The 14,376-nt window shown below is 41.4% G+C and overlaps 2 protein-coding genes across 2 annotated transcripts; both read right to left on the bottom strand.

Annotated features, from left to right (window-relative positions):
- Positions 1-265: 265 nt before the first annotated feature.
- Positions 266-6,931, bottom strand: LOC118422298 (alpha-N-acetylneuraminide alpha-2,8-sialyltransferase-like). The gene is made up of 8 exons (XM_035829817.1): positions 6,828-6,931; positions 6,388-6,501; positions 5,818-5,958; positions 5,146-5,293; positions 2,593-2,705; positions 2,164-2,256; positions 1,456-1,715; positions 266-1,222 (listed from the first exon to the last, which is right to left on the bottom strand). Exons 1-8 carry the CDS (start codon positions 6,929-6,931, stop codon positions 1,005-1,007), a joined length of 1,191 nt encoding a protein of 396 aa, XP_035685710.1. The 3' UTR covers positions 266-1,004.
- A 2,965-nt stretch (positions 6,932-9,896) lies between these two features.
- Positions 9,897-11,815, bottom strand: LOC118422300 (alpha-2,8-sialyltransferase 8F-like). The gene is made up of 3 exons (XM_035829818.1): positions 11,802-11,815; positions 11,305-11,591; positions 9,897-10,677 (listed from the first exon to the last, which is right to left on the bottom strand). The coding sequence occupies exons 1-3, from the start codon at positions 11,813-11,815 to the stop codon at positions 10,460-10,462; spliced, it is 519 nt and encodes a 172-aa protein (XP_035685711.1). The 3' UTR covers positions 9,897-10,459.
- Between the last annotated feature and the right edge of the window lie 2,561 nt (positions 11,816-14,376).

Genomic DNA, 14,376 nt, shown 5'->3' on the forward strand with positions numbered 1-14,376 from the left:
GGCTGAAAACCAAAGGTTTTGTCTTGCAGATTACAGAAAGCGTTTCGCTGAGTCACCTGTTGTTTTCATGTACATAATGGTTGATGAGATGATGATGACAATGATCGTTATGTATTTATTTCATGTACAGATCCTTTAGACGCAGCTGTGAACAGGTTTTGTGATTTGATGGTAACGGCCGTTAAGCCGGAATAATGTAAGGAAAAAATACACAAAGGCTTGAGATGTTTTAGTTACGAGCATGCAGGCCCAAGCTTATGACAGCTTTCATTTATCTGAATTAATGGGCTAAATTCAGCAGATGAAGAATCCATGATTTCAGTAATTTCATCTGGTATCACCAATCTTCCGACCATCAAGTTTTCAAGACGAAAATAGATGTGATAACTTACATGTTACAAATAATCAGGTCTCGTGAGTGTGAGGAATGTGACAGGTCTATATAATCATAATTTATAAAAATCACCAGATACAGTTATGAAGGTTCGATATCCAAGTAGACAATATTCAACTGCAATTCAGTCTCTACAACTGGATAAAAAAAACGAGATTACTTCCGGACGCTTTGAGTGACATCCATCACTCTTCTTCAGCGTCACTAGAATGGACCGGTACCAGAAAGCCTTCATCTATGACGGGGGCCGTACATACTTCTAGTCGCCTTTGACGGCGACCTATCAAATATTCGAGAGTCTCGTGTCAGATCACATAACTGGAGTAATTTGATCAGTCAATCGGAAGAAATCTGCAGGCAGACTTGCAGTTTCCTGTTTTGCCGCCGTAGGCTGTCCGTAGAACGCAATATCGAACAAAAAGAACCCCCTATCTCGAACACCTCCGCCAAAAACAGTTCCATAGAACATGATCGAACATGGGGCGGGGCTCAGTTTCGGTCCATTATGACGGGGGCTGTACAGACTTTCAGTCAACTTTGACCTATTTTCACGTGTTTGTCACATATCTTCTCAATGACTGTAATTTATGGTTTCATACATATTGTCTCCTCACCGACACGCATTGGTTTTCAGACGGAGAACTCCTGAGTTGTGCAGACTTTGCAGTTGTTTGAACTCATCGGGTACGTTGTGCCGTGGGGTGGGGACGGCATTGTCGAAGTAGTGCTCAGTCAGGCGTGTGTTGTTCCTGTCGGAGTGGAAGGGCCAGAAGCCGTACAGGCGCACCTCTGCGCACATTTGTGTGGCCGCACTGACTAGGAATAGTCCTGGATAAAACAGACAAGAAGGAAGGATATGCAAAATGGTCAGCATGAGATATAAGGTACAGCTAGGAAGCAATTCATCCAGCAGTTATTGCTGATTATTGAAAAACAAACCTTGACAAATTCTGATTTTCCAGTTCATCATTGTCATGTCCCAAGTTGAGACGTTCTGAATGTCTTCTAGGGATCTCTATTGGAAGAATCAACCAGATTGCAATCTCTATCATTATATTTACCCGTGGTTGCTCTATTATGTCCCAGACCATGCTTACTCCAGTACCCCTGTGCTTGTTTCATGAAATCTGGGTGAGGTATGATGACTTGGTTCCTGATGTGACGTATCTCCCTCAGGACTTCGTGTGCTGCGATGGTCAAGTTCACGTAGTTCTTACTGAAGAACGCTGGGATCCAAAGGTAACTGTCTCCGTACACTGCGAGGTCCTGTACAAAGGCTTCCACGTTTTCAGACTTTGTTTGCTCTGCAAATGAGTTGTATCTAGATTTAACAAGAGAAAACAAAATCACTGACAGTAGTCATGCAGCTTTCTTGTATTGTATGCCCGACCAACAGTAACCAACTAACTACAAAAACCGTATAGGTAACGTTAGAATCCAGTTCCACGATCACAGTTTTACTTTATACGTGATAACTACTTGTACCTTCTCCCCTTCTCAAGTTAGGCGACCTCATATGTACGATCGGATGAGTATGTATGTCACAGTACGTAAGAACTAACGGATATGATAATCCTCTCTGGTTTGTTCTCGCTTACAAACAAACAGAATCTACACAAAATAACAAGAGTATTCTGTTATCATGATTGATGAAATTATTCAAACTGTATTGAAGTATTATATGTATATTGCAAACTCGACAATGCGTACATGTATGTATGATTTCTTTGGAGATTGGATATTTCAGTATCATTATCTACAAAACGCACTTATACGCGAACTGGCCGGGGTTGATAGTGATAAGGTTGGTTTTCTTTCCGATGTCCTTCAGATATTCATCATCCATTGGAGCCATGTTACATCTGCAAAATACGGGAAGACATTTTATGTTTTATCTTTTTATTTATTTGAGAGAGGGAATATGACACATAGAATGTATATCTGCAGCGTGGACATGGGGCTACGTTTAAACAACGTCAACGATGCCAAAGCATAAGAGGTCTAGAGAATGCAACACAAAGTATTCCGTATCACCGGGGTTTGTACCTTGCACCCAAAGGTACCGACCCGGAGCGTCCGAACGTGGAAGGGATATCCGACCCGCGGTAGGGTAGGGACCAAGAGTGATGCAGAGTACACCGAGTCCTATGCTTTTCATGTTGTACCCACCCAAAAATACACACAGAAAATGTGATAACCTAAACACAAACTCGGAGGCGTCTATCTCCTCTCCACAGCCGCTTCCCTTCAGTATCCCGCCGTTCCCTACCACACTGCACGTGTTGAAGCGCCTGTCCTTAAACGGGCTTTCCTTGGACGAAAAATTTAGAAAGTTGAATAATATGAATAGAAGTATAACATTTATGTCAAAGTGAATGTTCGTATACTATCATCAGTATAATGGTGATGAAATCGGTAGACTTTTGGTGTAAGTGAAGAGTAAGAGAAGAAGATATCTTGGACATCAAATCATCCTGGAGTCGAGCTAGCCTTTGAGCTTGCCTCCATAGCAGGCTCTCTCAAAAATGATGATGATGTCATAGAATGCAAAAATCAGTCCCAGAATCAAAGAAGCAAAGGAACTAAAATGAATACTCCATCATTTGGTAACGTTATACCGTGCTCTGTGTGTTTAATCATTTGTTGAACCTTCCTGGCCAAATAGATTCAATATTGAAGGCCATTATTTTTTGAGGGGGAGGGGGGCAACCCTTTTTTATTCGCACGCTCGCATCAGTTTTGGGGTTCCCAAGAGGATATCATCCATATAATCGAATCAACATGGCATTACGAGGTGAACGAATGGACCGATCCCAAAGCCCCGCCCCCCTGTTCGATCATGGTTCTATTTCGAACACCTCCTTAAACAAGAAATCTTTTTAAAAAAGCTGTGCCTTGCCGCGTGGTAGGAATATCGTCAGGAAAAGGTAGGTCGGCACTTCAAGCCCGGCAAGGCAAAATGCTGTGCCTTGGCGTGCAGTAAGGATAATTTGCTTGTCTGCTAAATACGTATTATTAAAATTTTGACACTAGAAACCACGAAAATGAGAAAATCTTACGATTATATTTGAAAGGCAACACTCTGAAAATACAAATGGCATTCTGTGCCCATCATCAACCCAAAATACGATCTTTTTCACGTGCACGTGTTTACGGTATAGGCCGCATGTAGCCAGTCACAAGTATGCAAATGAGCTAACTATATTTAGTACCATGCAAACACCGCATGTGACCATGTTGGAACACGTTTTCAGCTGTGTTTGCCGACGAATTCCTGCCGTTAGGGAGAATTTGCGGCCTCAAAACTGATATCACAAGTGAAGCGAAGTTATAGTTGTTGTTTTACTTTCATTATTTTGAAAGAACTTTGTAGCGTCATAGCGAGATCAACCGATATGTTTGGATGACATAGCGGCGCGGAAATATATGCTTCGACGGCGTGAATTTTGAGCAAAAATACCGCAGAATTATGGTTAGAAAACCCAAGGAGCTTTTATCCTTGGAAAACCCCACATTTTATTATTTCAGGGGTCCCTGGTCCAATTTAAAAGAAATAATAAGTGTACCGTCCAAAATAAGAACGTAGCGGGTGGATTCTGCGGCTGAAAAAAATAAACGTAACTGTTACCTAAACATGCACTCTTGAAAATGCAGACCAAAAAGTCCCAAAGGTGGGTTTTCATGGTTCTGGTCGCATGACGAAAATATTCTTATATCAAATGGATGTTATAAAAAGGTAAAAGGACAATTGAAAAAAAAAAACTTTCACTAGGCGGGTTCGAACCGGGGTCGGCAGTGTGGCGACTATTCACGCTAACCACTACGCCATGCTAACATTCCCAGTACCACCTCGTATTAACAGGTATCCAAATCTAAGGCATAACTTTGAATACGTCCGTCCGTTCATTCCAAGATTCAAAGATTCTAATGTCTAATCCTCCGAAAAATGTCTAAACAACTGTTACTTATGTGAAAAGTTTGTAATGAGACGAGAGCCTGGCAAAATAATGTCGGGAAAGGCATGTTACAAGCTCTGATTGGCTGGCTGGAATCTCGGTGTGTCAATAGCCTGTTTAGGCTATAGGCACACTCAGTGTGTCAATAGCCACAGCGATATAACAAAATGATCCTAAATATTATCTATTGCGACTTCTCGTGTGACGTTTTGAGCTGGCGCTCTCCTAAACTCACGTTAGCGTTTTGCTGCAGTCTCGGAAGGCCTCTCCAACGTTTTGATGACGTCATGGCTACTTATATATTCACATGCAATTTATTAGCCTGATTTGGAAATTGTTTCATCTTTATGAATAGCTAATGCAATTCTTGTTGCGAGATAATGCACTTGATTTTATGTCACTCCAAATGAATTTGGAATTTTACCATACAAACGCTTCATTTATTCAATGTAACCAAATATTAAATGCTTTTAGAACCGACCGCAAACAGAAACAAATACGTAAAATGGACGGTTTAAAATTCAACAGGGATGTACCATTGTCTGCCTGAGCCGTCAAACTTGTCCATGAGAAAGGCGATTTGGAAGGGCCTTTGGAAGGGGCTTTGGAAGGGCTGGGTTAAAAGGTCCGTCCATTGATCCATGGAAAAAAGCTGGCGTAAAGCCTTGCCTGGCGGCAAGGCAAAAAATAGCCATTTCTGTCCCACGGGGGCAGTTTTTGACGGACTTGTTCGAAATAGAATATTTGTTCGATATGGCGTTCGACAGGATCGGTCCATTCTTCTCTGACACTCACTTTAGGAAATCGGTCGAAGGCGTCTCTGCTCACGTTCATGATCACTTCTTCTGATTCATACCGCCTTACGGTGAAGTTCAGGGGCGCGTTGTGTCGAGTCGTCACGAAATTCCCGTTCTGGAGATGACCGCCATGTAACATTTGTTTCCTGTGGAGTGAACGGAAACAAATTAATTACATTCTTTCAAGGAGCTAGTTATAGAAGAAGTTTATTCGCAAGTTCGTGCCCGAGGGCTAATTGCAAGTACCTAGTATAAACATAGTAGATATACAAGTGACAATGGAACAATATTCTTATCCAATACTAGTGTTGGCTATTTCTAAACAGGTTGGGTTTCACTTCTTTTTTTTGGAAGCAGAGGGAAACGAAAAGCCCCACCTTTTCTAAAATTTGTGGGTTCTGCGATTTCAAGACTGTCAATGCGGGGAAGTTGGGATTTGCCTTTGTGGCTTCTCTAAACAGAGCGATTCTTTCGGTTTGGTTGAATGAACACTTAGAAATAAAATGTGTTAGAATAAAATGCGTCTTGGAAATGAAATGTGTTATATGCCAAGAGCATCTGTCTCCCTCTGTCTTCATTTCTGTGTTTTCAATACAGATGATAATTCCAAGAAAAGTGTTTTTATAAACTTGTATTAATCAAATCTTTGGTTTGAAGACGTGCATCTTACCGAACTAAATCCGCAGCTGTTTTGTTGTAGACCCATGCTGGTGCGACCGTTGGTATGGACTGCACAAATTTCTGGTCGGCGCGGAACTTTTCCAGAGCAGCTGCCCCCTCCAGTACCCATTTATAATACTGGTGTTTCTTCCTGGAATCAAACGAATAAATCAATTTTTAACGGCAATTTTAAGTCTTTTGCACCAATTTTGTTCGTATTTGATGATGTTAAGTCTTCGAATTCGTCTTTTTGTCTTTTTCAATGCCTAGATACAACTGCCTTTGTCGATTAAGTCTTTAGAGCAGGAGCATTAAGAGCAGGACAATTAAGTCAACACGTAGCAAAAATGCATCAAATGAAATTATAAACAAGAGATTTAACATTGGAACATATATTAGACGTTTTGGTTCTGCCGATGTATTGGTAATCTCATGTCTCTTGTCGTCATCTCTTACTTTCTTTACCATTAATCAAACAGCTACGAAGAGTAACGCAGAACAGAATGAGAAAAAATTCACGGATATCACAGATTTAGCTACAAATGAACGTTTTATGTAGCCTTTGTAATTGCTCATGTACCTTTTCTGTCCATCTTTCGGCTTTTCCACTAGTGTATTTTTGAGCCCTACTGATGCGTCGGCAACGTTGTCGTCTCTTCTTCTGCCTTCGTCGTTTACTTTCTTTGTACGATTTCTTAGGGAAATGAAACATAATGTTGTTACGGGTAGATTATTCATTAGTCAAGCAGCCTTGAGACGAGATTGAGATGCGATAGTAATTTGTTGCCCAAACTGACACATACGATGGTGCTTCAGAAAGTAATGCTACTGCATTTCAATCTCAAGAGAATATACTTCAGGATGTCTTTACCTTTCTGCCAGATTGCAACTCATTCGATGAAAAAATGAGCCTGTTATAAAACCAGTTTCTGAAGCACCCTCGTAACGCAAGTTAGACAGCCTGTATGTACCAGTATAAGTTTAGGACATATTTTGAGAACCTAATGCACTCCAATCTACCTTTTCTGTCCATCTTTCGGCCTGTCCACCGGTGTGTTTTTCATCCCCACCGGTGTGTTGGTGGTGTTGTCGTCTCTCCTTCTGTCTCCATCTTTTACTCTCATGGGGAGATTTCTGGGAAAAGGAAATTTTCTTTTCTTTTCTTTTCTGTTCAAGCAGCTTTTTGCAGAAGATTTGCGACTACAAACTAACACAGCACACGTTAGAAAGCGTGCATTTGCGTTACCTCTACCAAGCTCCGCTGATCGGTGGTCTAATAGTAGAAATTGGACAAATAGAGTCAATAGTACGGTAGGGGAGTTGGCCGGCCAGATGAGTTACTAGTAAGTGAAATAATTTCCGCGATGAGAAAATAACTCCTCTGGCCGGCCGACTCCCATACCGTACTACATGTATCATGACTCTATTTGTCCAACTTCTACTGTTAGTGAGGCTAACATTTGCGAGCAGAAGTGTATCCTCTCCCAACGACATCGTAAATGTTCCGATAACTCAATGTACCTGTACCTCAACTTACAAATGAAAGTTGTATGACACCGTTTAATTAATATGTACCTTTCTTGCCCATCTCTTGGCTTTTCCACTGGTGCATGTTTCAGCTCTATTGATGTACCGGTAACGCTGTCGTATCTGCTTCGGTCTACATCTCTTTCTTTCTTTGGGATATTTCTGAGAAAAGAAAACACATTTTCTTTCATGTAAACTATGTAGCATAATAGACTAACCTGTATTACCGTTACGTAAGATTATATAATGTCCTTGGTGTTACGTAATGCCTTGCTGCCAGGGGTTAATTGCCCTAGCTGGATGCTTAGAGCAAGAAGAGATATACTTGCTCGGTCACATACTTGCATACCTCTTAAGGTTAGTCTCCTTAGTCAGGGAAGCCTTGGGGGCTGACAACACACTAACAGAACCAACTCATCTGTGAACTATTAAACTGTGTAAACTACTAGGCGCTTGCCTATGGTGTACCTATTTCACACACAAAGGACAGTTCTTCCAAAACTGCACGGCTTTGGGATAACCAGTGCTGCATGTAAATCTCTTCATTGAGAAGTTGAAAAGAAGCCGGCCCTCATTACTTTCAATGACACCCCCCCCCCCCCAACTCACTGGTTCGGCTTTGTAGACGACACAAAACGTTAGTTCCAATTCTATCATCATAGTTTTACCCTTATTTTCTTTGGAATATTAAAATTGGCTGCCTTCCCTTTTTGCATATTGCTTCATAGTACTTTGCTTATTGCTTCAACTAAACTTAGGATAAACCTGTTCTCCAACTAGGTCTCTTTTGAATGTCAATTCATAGCCTAAGGAAAAGAAACTATATGTCAACGTACCTGCTTGTACTACTCCATGCTGCTATTGTTTTCTGTGTCAGCGTGTTATTGGGACCCACAGGTCCTGACGTGTACAGCGTCGCTACCAAAATCAGCAGGACCACAGACAGGAAGAGCAGGGCACACTGTCGTCGCCTCATTGTGTTTCTTAACCGTTTTACGAGGTGAAGCGAACGAAAAGTTTTGTCAGCAATCTACACTTGTATGATACACTGTCCTTGAAACGACGGAAGCAATGGAACCATAACGCTCTTTGACAATCTAGAAGATAATCCCTATAAAAGACATACCGTGAGCGACACAGTTTGATTTTGTGAGTGACATCAGCACGGGTATGGAGTATGTCCGTGAAGAACGTGTCATAACGTCTGTCTTCTAAAGATCAAATGAAGCCAGCCGACCTTCTGGAATGACCCCACAATCCACACTGTTGTCAGTCGCTAAGCTGGAAAGGTCACTGAATGTCGCCGATAATTGAAACTTGCTCAACAACTTCCGATGACGGAATAGGCACCGATTGGATTTGACGAACCTATAAGAAGTTGGTTTACTTTTTAAATTGTTTTATGGATATCCTAGGGCTGTATGATACGAGGGTCCTCGGCCTCCTACGACTGAATTTCTACACTGAATTTGAGGGGAAACAGTTTTGTTTGTGTGAAATAATTCTAAATGGTATCTGGAATTAAAAACAGAATACACGCTTTGACAATTTTACAGCTACATGTATGCTCTTTCCTCCGAGAAGTTGTGTACATGTGGGCCGCCCCAAATCATGCAAATTATGGTCTAATTTACATGATTTATGAGAAAATGCTACTGTACAATGGCTTTCTTTGCTATGACCATCTTGTCATTTAGCTATGGACGATGATCAACTGATATGATTTATGAAGATGAGAACCTTATTTGTATCATGAATGAGAAACAGTTACAGTAGGTCACTCACAAGAGACCGCCTTTATCGACAGCATGCGCAATCAGGGTTGGACAAGTCGCCTAGCCCTATTGTTCAGGGCAAGTGAAAGTGCTGATCGGGCAAGTCCATGACCTGCCCTACTTGCCCGATCGGGCAAATAAATTTTTCCATTGAGTGGGATTTTGATAGAATTTTTACAGTCATCACATCAAGCAATGGTCAATGTAGAAAAATAGAGGCAATAATAAGAATTCCATTGCTGGAAGTGAACATGCATATATATAAATGATATTTGAATTTTGGGCAAGTGAAAAGTTGGTTCGGGCAAGAAAATCCTTTATTGGCTTGCCCGATAGGGCAAGTGAATTTAAGAAAAATTGTCCAACCCTGCGCAATGCCTTACAGATATCTATCGCGTAAAACCATCGTACATATAGCGCATGGATAGAACACAAATACTAAAACACACCAACAACAACAATCATTCAGACTTATAAACAATAATTTTCATTACCTCACTTTTTTTGCATTACCGTGACTTTCTCCTTAATTGCTAAGGCCACACCGACTTAATTCTATGGATGATAAACTTGCATTACTGCCATCAGCTTTGAAAGACAACACTCTTTGCAATTGTCATGAAGAAATTAAAATGGAGATCAGTGATTTGATGTTTCTAATTTCTTTCATACTTTTTTTCTACGTTACATCTTAAGCACTTAAATATCATCCCCCCAAAAGTCTTCGAAGCTTCCAGAATAGTTTCAGTTTCTTGATCTCTAGGGACATGTGCTCATAATATTTCACACAATTACACACGTCACGTGCCCTTGGTGTATTTTTGGCGACGCCTCAGGGGCTAACCTAGCAGTATAGTATGCGTCCGATTGGCAAGAATTCCCAAAATTCTACAGGAGTGTTAAGAATTTTTCATCGCCTGTGTAGTTGCATCATCCCTTTGAAATGGAATAATTCTGGAAAGGGTTGACAGATCGTCATGATATTTGCAATGCGAATAGCTACGGAGATGCCTAACACAATTAAGTACATGTACTGATAATACAAATCGGAAGCTAGTCTGCATAATAAATGAGGACAGTTTATAAATGCACAGCAGTACGTGATAGGACAATCAAACATATGACATATGTAACTGAAAAAGAGAGCAATATCGACAGACATCAATCATACGAATTGCTACCACCTAATTTGCATAATTAAGAAGAAACAGTTATAATAGCATAATGTTACATGATTAGAATTTCATTCTTGTGACATTTGGCGGCTATGTTAAGTTGAACATTATCAGACTTAAATCATGCAAATTATGGTCATATTTACATAATTTATGTGAAAATCCTGCTGTGTCCTCACTGACACGCACTTGTTGTCAGACGCAGCACTCCCGTGTTGTGGAGACGCTGCAGTTCTTTGAACTCATCGTCTATCTTGTGAGAGTTGGAGGGGAGGGCATTGTCGAAGTAGTGCTCTGTCAGGCGCCTGTTGTTCCTGTCGGAGTGGAAGGGCCAGAAGCCGTACAAATGCACCTCCTCGCACATCTGTGTGGCCGCAGTGACTAGGAGTAATCCTGGGTAAAACAGGATGAAAGGACTTCTCAACTTTACCTCCTCCCATGCACCACTAAGTCCGTTCGTTCGTTCGTTTGTGTGTGAGATTTATGGTAAAAAAAAATATCAGGGAGATATACATTTAGATCTAGGCCAGCTTGAAGATTCATTTGTTGAAATCGTGGAATGATATATCTATAAATGTATCAACATGTATACAATGAGATTGTATCAAATAGATGATATGATAAGCCAGATCATACTACGTGCGTTGTGATGCATTGTGGGTAAATGTCAAAGTTTCAGACGCCCATGTCATACAGATGGAGAATGGGCTGGGGGCTTAATTCTGGCATTTACCCACAAAGCATGGCCCCTCCTAGCTTTTAGCAACAGCGTCGACTGTGCCTTGCCGGCCAGTTAGCTCGTGGCAACGAACCAGCGGGAAGACTCTTGTTGCGGTCCCCCGACACTAAGAGAAGGGTTGGCCGCCCAAGCACAACTCTTAAGAAACTCATTGAGGACGAAACAGGGCTGGAAGGGCAAGGGCTACTTCGATGAAAGACAAGCTGTTCTGGAGGTCTAACTTCGTCTGCTCCACCTCACAAGAGGATGAATGATGATGATGATGATGATGAGCAACTTACCCGTAGACACCCTTGGGGCCACCACACCTCGTCCTGTCCAGTATGAATGTACCGATCTTACAAAGTCAGGGTGAGGAAAGATGACTTCGTTCTTGGCGTGACTTTCCAGCAGAACTTGCTGTGCTAATAAGGCCCGCTTTGCGCTCAGCTCATACAGGAAGGCTTCGATGAAGAGGTAGCTGTCCCCGTATGCTGAGAGATCCCGAAGGAAGGCGCCTTTAAGAGCCTTTGAAGATTTTCGTAAATCAGGCTTTTTAATTCTTTTAGCCTTTCCAAATGTATTGTACCTAGGTAGAATAAAAGAAGATATAAAATCACTCAGGGTTGTATCTGTATCTGTAAAAACACATTTCGTAACACACCAGCATCAATTTCTGATCACATAAACCGTTTCTTTGGGTCTCATGATCAGTGAAGGCACGACTAGTTCTTGTTTTTTTTCCTGAGTTGGTATTAGGCACATAGTATGGTACAATATAATTGATTATGATCTAAACCTAGAGAAATCCATTAAGACATTCTACATATAAACGACCTGTCACGTCTAACGTTTGCACATATAGCTAATGAGAATGTCTCTTTAGCACAGTGGTGGCAACGGATCCCATTCTGCGATAGGTCTGGGAAAAATAATTATCTGCCATCTCAATTCTGTATCATGTATACTTGAAGGTATGACTATCTCTTGGTCTTTAAGATATATGATATGTCAAAGACGTAAGCTTTACACATGAGACCCTACGGCCATAAATAAACAATCAACCGTTTGTTCAAACATAAATTGAAATCTGGACAGAGAGCAATGAAGCAAATAAACAAATACATTCAAGACTATGTGTGGTTCTCCTGTCGATTGGACAGATGAGGAGGCAGACAGGCTTTTTGCAGCCTGTTTGCCTGACCTGCACATGACTTTGTAAAGAAACAATATTTACATACCCAAAAGGTGATCATGGCCGTTTTTGTATAATTGTGTATAATTTTTCAGAAAAAAAAAATAACGTACCTAAAGTGGACCTGGCCGGGATTCATGGTGATAAGAGTGGTTTTCGTTCCAATGTCCTTCCAATATTTCTCGTCCATTGGAGCCGTGTTACACCTACATAATAGAATACAAACATGGGTAGGTACAGACATGGTAAATTGCTCGGAGGTGACAGACTTCACCCCCTTACAAAGAAACGTAGGAAGCATTTAGGAACGGCATATTGTCCAAGTTCCTCACCTAAACACAAACTCCGAGGCGTCTATCTCTTCTCCACAGCCGCTTCCCTTCAGTATCCCGCCGTTCCCTACAATACTGCACGTGTTGAAGAGCCTGTCCTTAAACGGGCTTTCCTGTGTGTAGGTTAGAGAGCTTGCAATTTGTAAATTGTAACAGGTTTTCATGTTTTTCAACTTCAAATGATCTCAAAATCAAATAACCTTATATTGAATCACCAGGTGCTCATATCCCCGTGTAATATTAATATTAGTACATGCTGTTTTTGCAATGTCAAGTGAAATGAAATATAATTGCTCCAAACCCACCTTCGGAAATCGCTTAAGTTCTTTGGTTGTTACTTTGATATTTTTACTTAGACTTTTTCCTTTCTCGAAGTAAGTCTTGAGGATGGAGTTTAGAGGTGTGTTTTGTTGCGTGACGAAGATGTTACCGTTGCTAAGGCGACCGATTGCTGTTTTATTCCTGTAAAATTGAAGAAAACACTTGAATACTACTTAATTACAACTTAGCCTGACAAAATCATGCTTTCTGAAGGCCCTGCCGCTGGTCAGACCACTAAAAGCTGATGGTCAAGTCAGGAGAATTAGGAATGTCCCATTCACAGGTGACACAACACATTCACAGGTGTCACGGCACAGTCATATTGAATCACCGGGACATTTCATCATCTTGGACAAAGTACAAATATTGGACACCGAACCGGATTACTTTGCGAGTAAGTGAGGTAAAGGAGGCCGTCTACATAAGAGCACATCAGCCGACACTCAACAGAGACGGGGGCCGATATCGCCTGCCAGGCATTTATGGTTCGTTACTCGAATCACGTGTCTCAAAGTCACGTGATCAGAGTAACTGAATCATCACTCCTGAAGAAGGTCGACGGAAGTACGACTGAAAATTCGAGGTAAGCAGATTTTGGTGTTAAGACAGTGGAAAATCTTCAATATGTCCCATCCTGTTCATGAAAGCACATATGTCCTAGCATTGAGCAATCATTGTCAGACTGAGAGATGTCTGTTACCGTTATGTTGTAGGCTGTGGTTACTGGTTTCCATAGTGACAGAGAATCCTGAGCCCCTATTGGACAGGCAATGTTTTAAGAATGCCTATCGTATGCTACTCTCTAGATGTACTAGGGCAAAATCAGGAGTATTCAATTTAGAGGAAACGGAACATTTTCCAGCAACTTTCACGTAGCCCATCAACATGGCGGACTCAGGCTAAACTACGTCACAATCACGTGACGGCAAACACCCTATGGCAGTAGTGAATGAATGAATGAATGAATGACGTCCATCGAATATGTGATTCTCACCGAAATAGATCCGCAGCTGTTTTGTTGTAGACCCATCCTGGTGTTTCTGTTGGTAACGTCAGCACCGCTGTCTGGTCTGCCAGGAATATCTTCTGAGCAGCTGATTCCTGCGGCGTGTATTTATTGATTATCTTCTGCTCAGCCTTGGTCAATTTCCTATGAGAGGGGGTGAGGGGGGGGGGCGGTAAACTCTGTCAGTCGCATTCTTTACACTGATTTTATTTACACTGTAGAAGTGACCCCTAGGGTCGCATTCTCAGTCTTGACCCGCCGGGCTGTCCGTCAAAATCATGGTGTATGTCAAGAAACATTACTCTCGAAGCAGAGGCTGTTTTCTACGTTTTTTTTAGTCGTTTTTATCGGGCTTTCTATTCGTATGTTGGCTGGCGTACTTCAAGAAAAATGACAAAATAAAAAGCCCGATAAAAACGACTAAAAAAACTTAAAAAAACAACAACAGCCGGAGCCTAACCTCTGCTTGGAGAGTTAAGAAACATAGTCACACAAAGTATGCCCATGAGTCATTGACATG

The sequence above is a fragment of the Branchiostoma floridae genome, chromosome 9, assembly GCF_000003815.2.
Source record: "Branchiostoma floridae strain S238N-H82 chromosome 9, Bfl_VNyyK, whole genome shotgun sequence".
NCBI lineage: Eukaryota > Metazoa > Chordata > Leptocardii > Amphioxiformes > Branchiostomatidae > Branchiostoma > Branchiostoma floridae.

What these genes read in the sequence shown, in the direction of transcription:
- LOC118422298 (XM_035829817.1), bottom strand. Translation starts at nt 6,931, where the DNA reads ATGAGAGTAAAAGATGGAGACAGAAGGAGAGACGACAACACCACCAAC. An exon ending in CCGAAAGATGGACAGAAAAG is followed by an intron (nt 6,502 to 6,827) that starts GTAGATTGGAGT and finishes CATTTCCCTAAG; the next exon opens with AAATCGTACAAAGAAAGTAA. An exon ending in GCCTCCGAGTTTGTGTTTAG is followed by an intron (nt 2,257 to 2,592) that starts GTTATCACATTT and finishes CGTATTTTGCAG; the next exon opens with ATGTAACATGGCTCCAATGG.
- LOC118422300 (XM_035829818.1), bottom strand. An exon ending in GGCCCCAAGGGTGTCTACGG is followed by an intron (nt 10,678 to 11,304) that starts GTAAGTTGCTCA and finishes TGTTTTACCCAG; the next exon opens with GATTACTCCTAGTCACTGCG.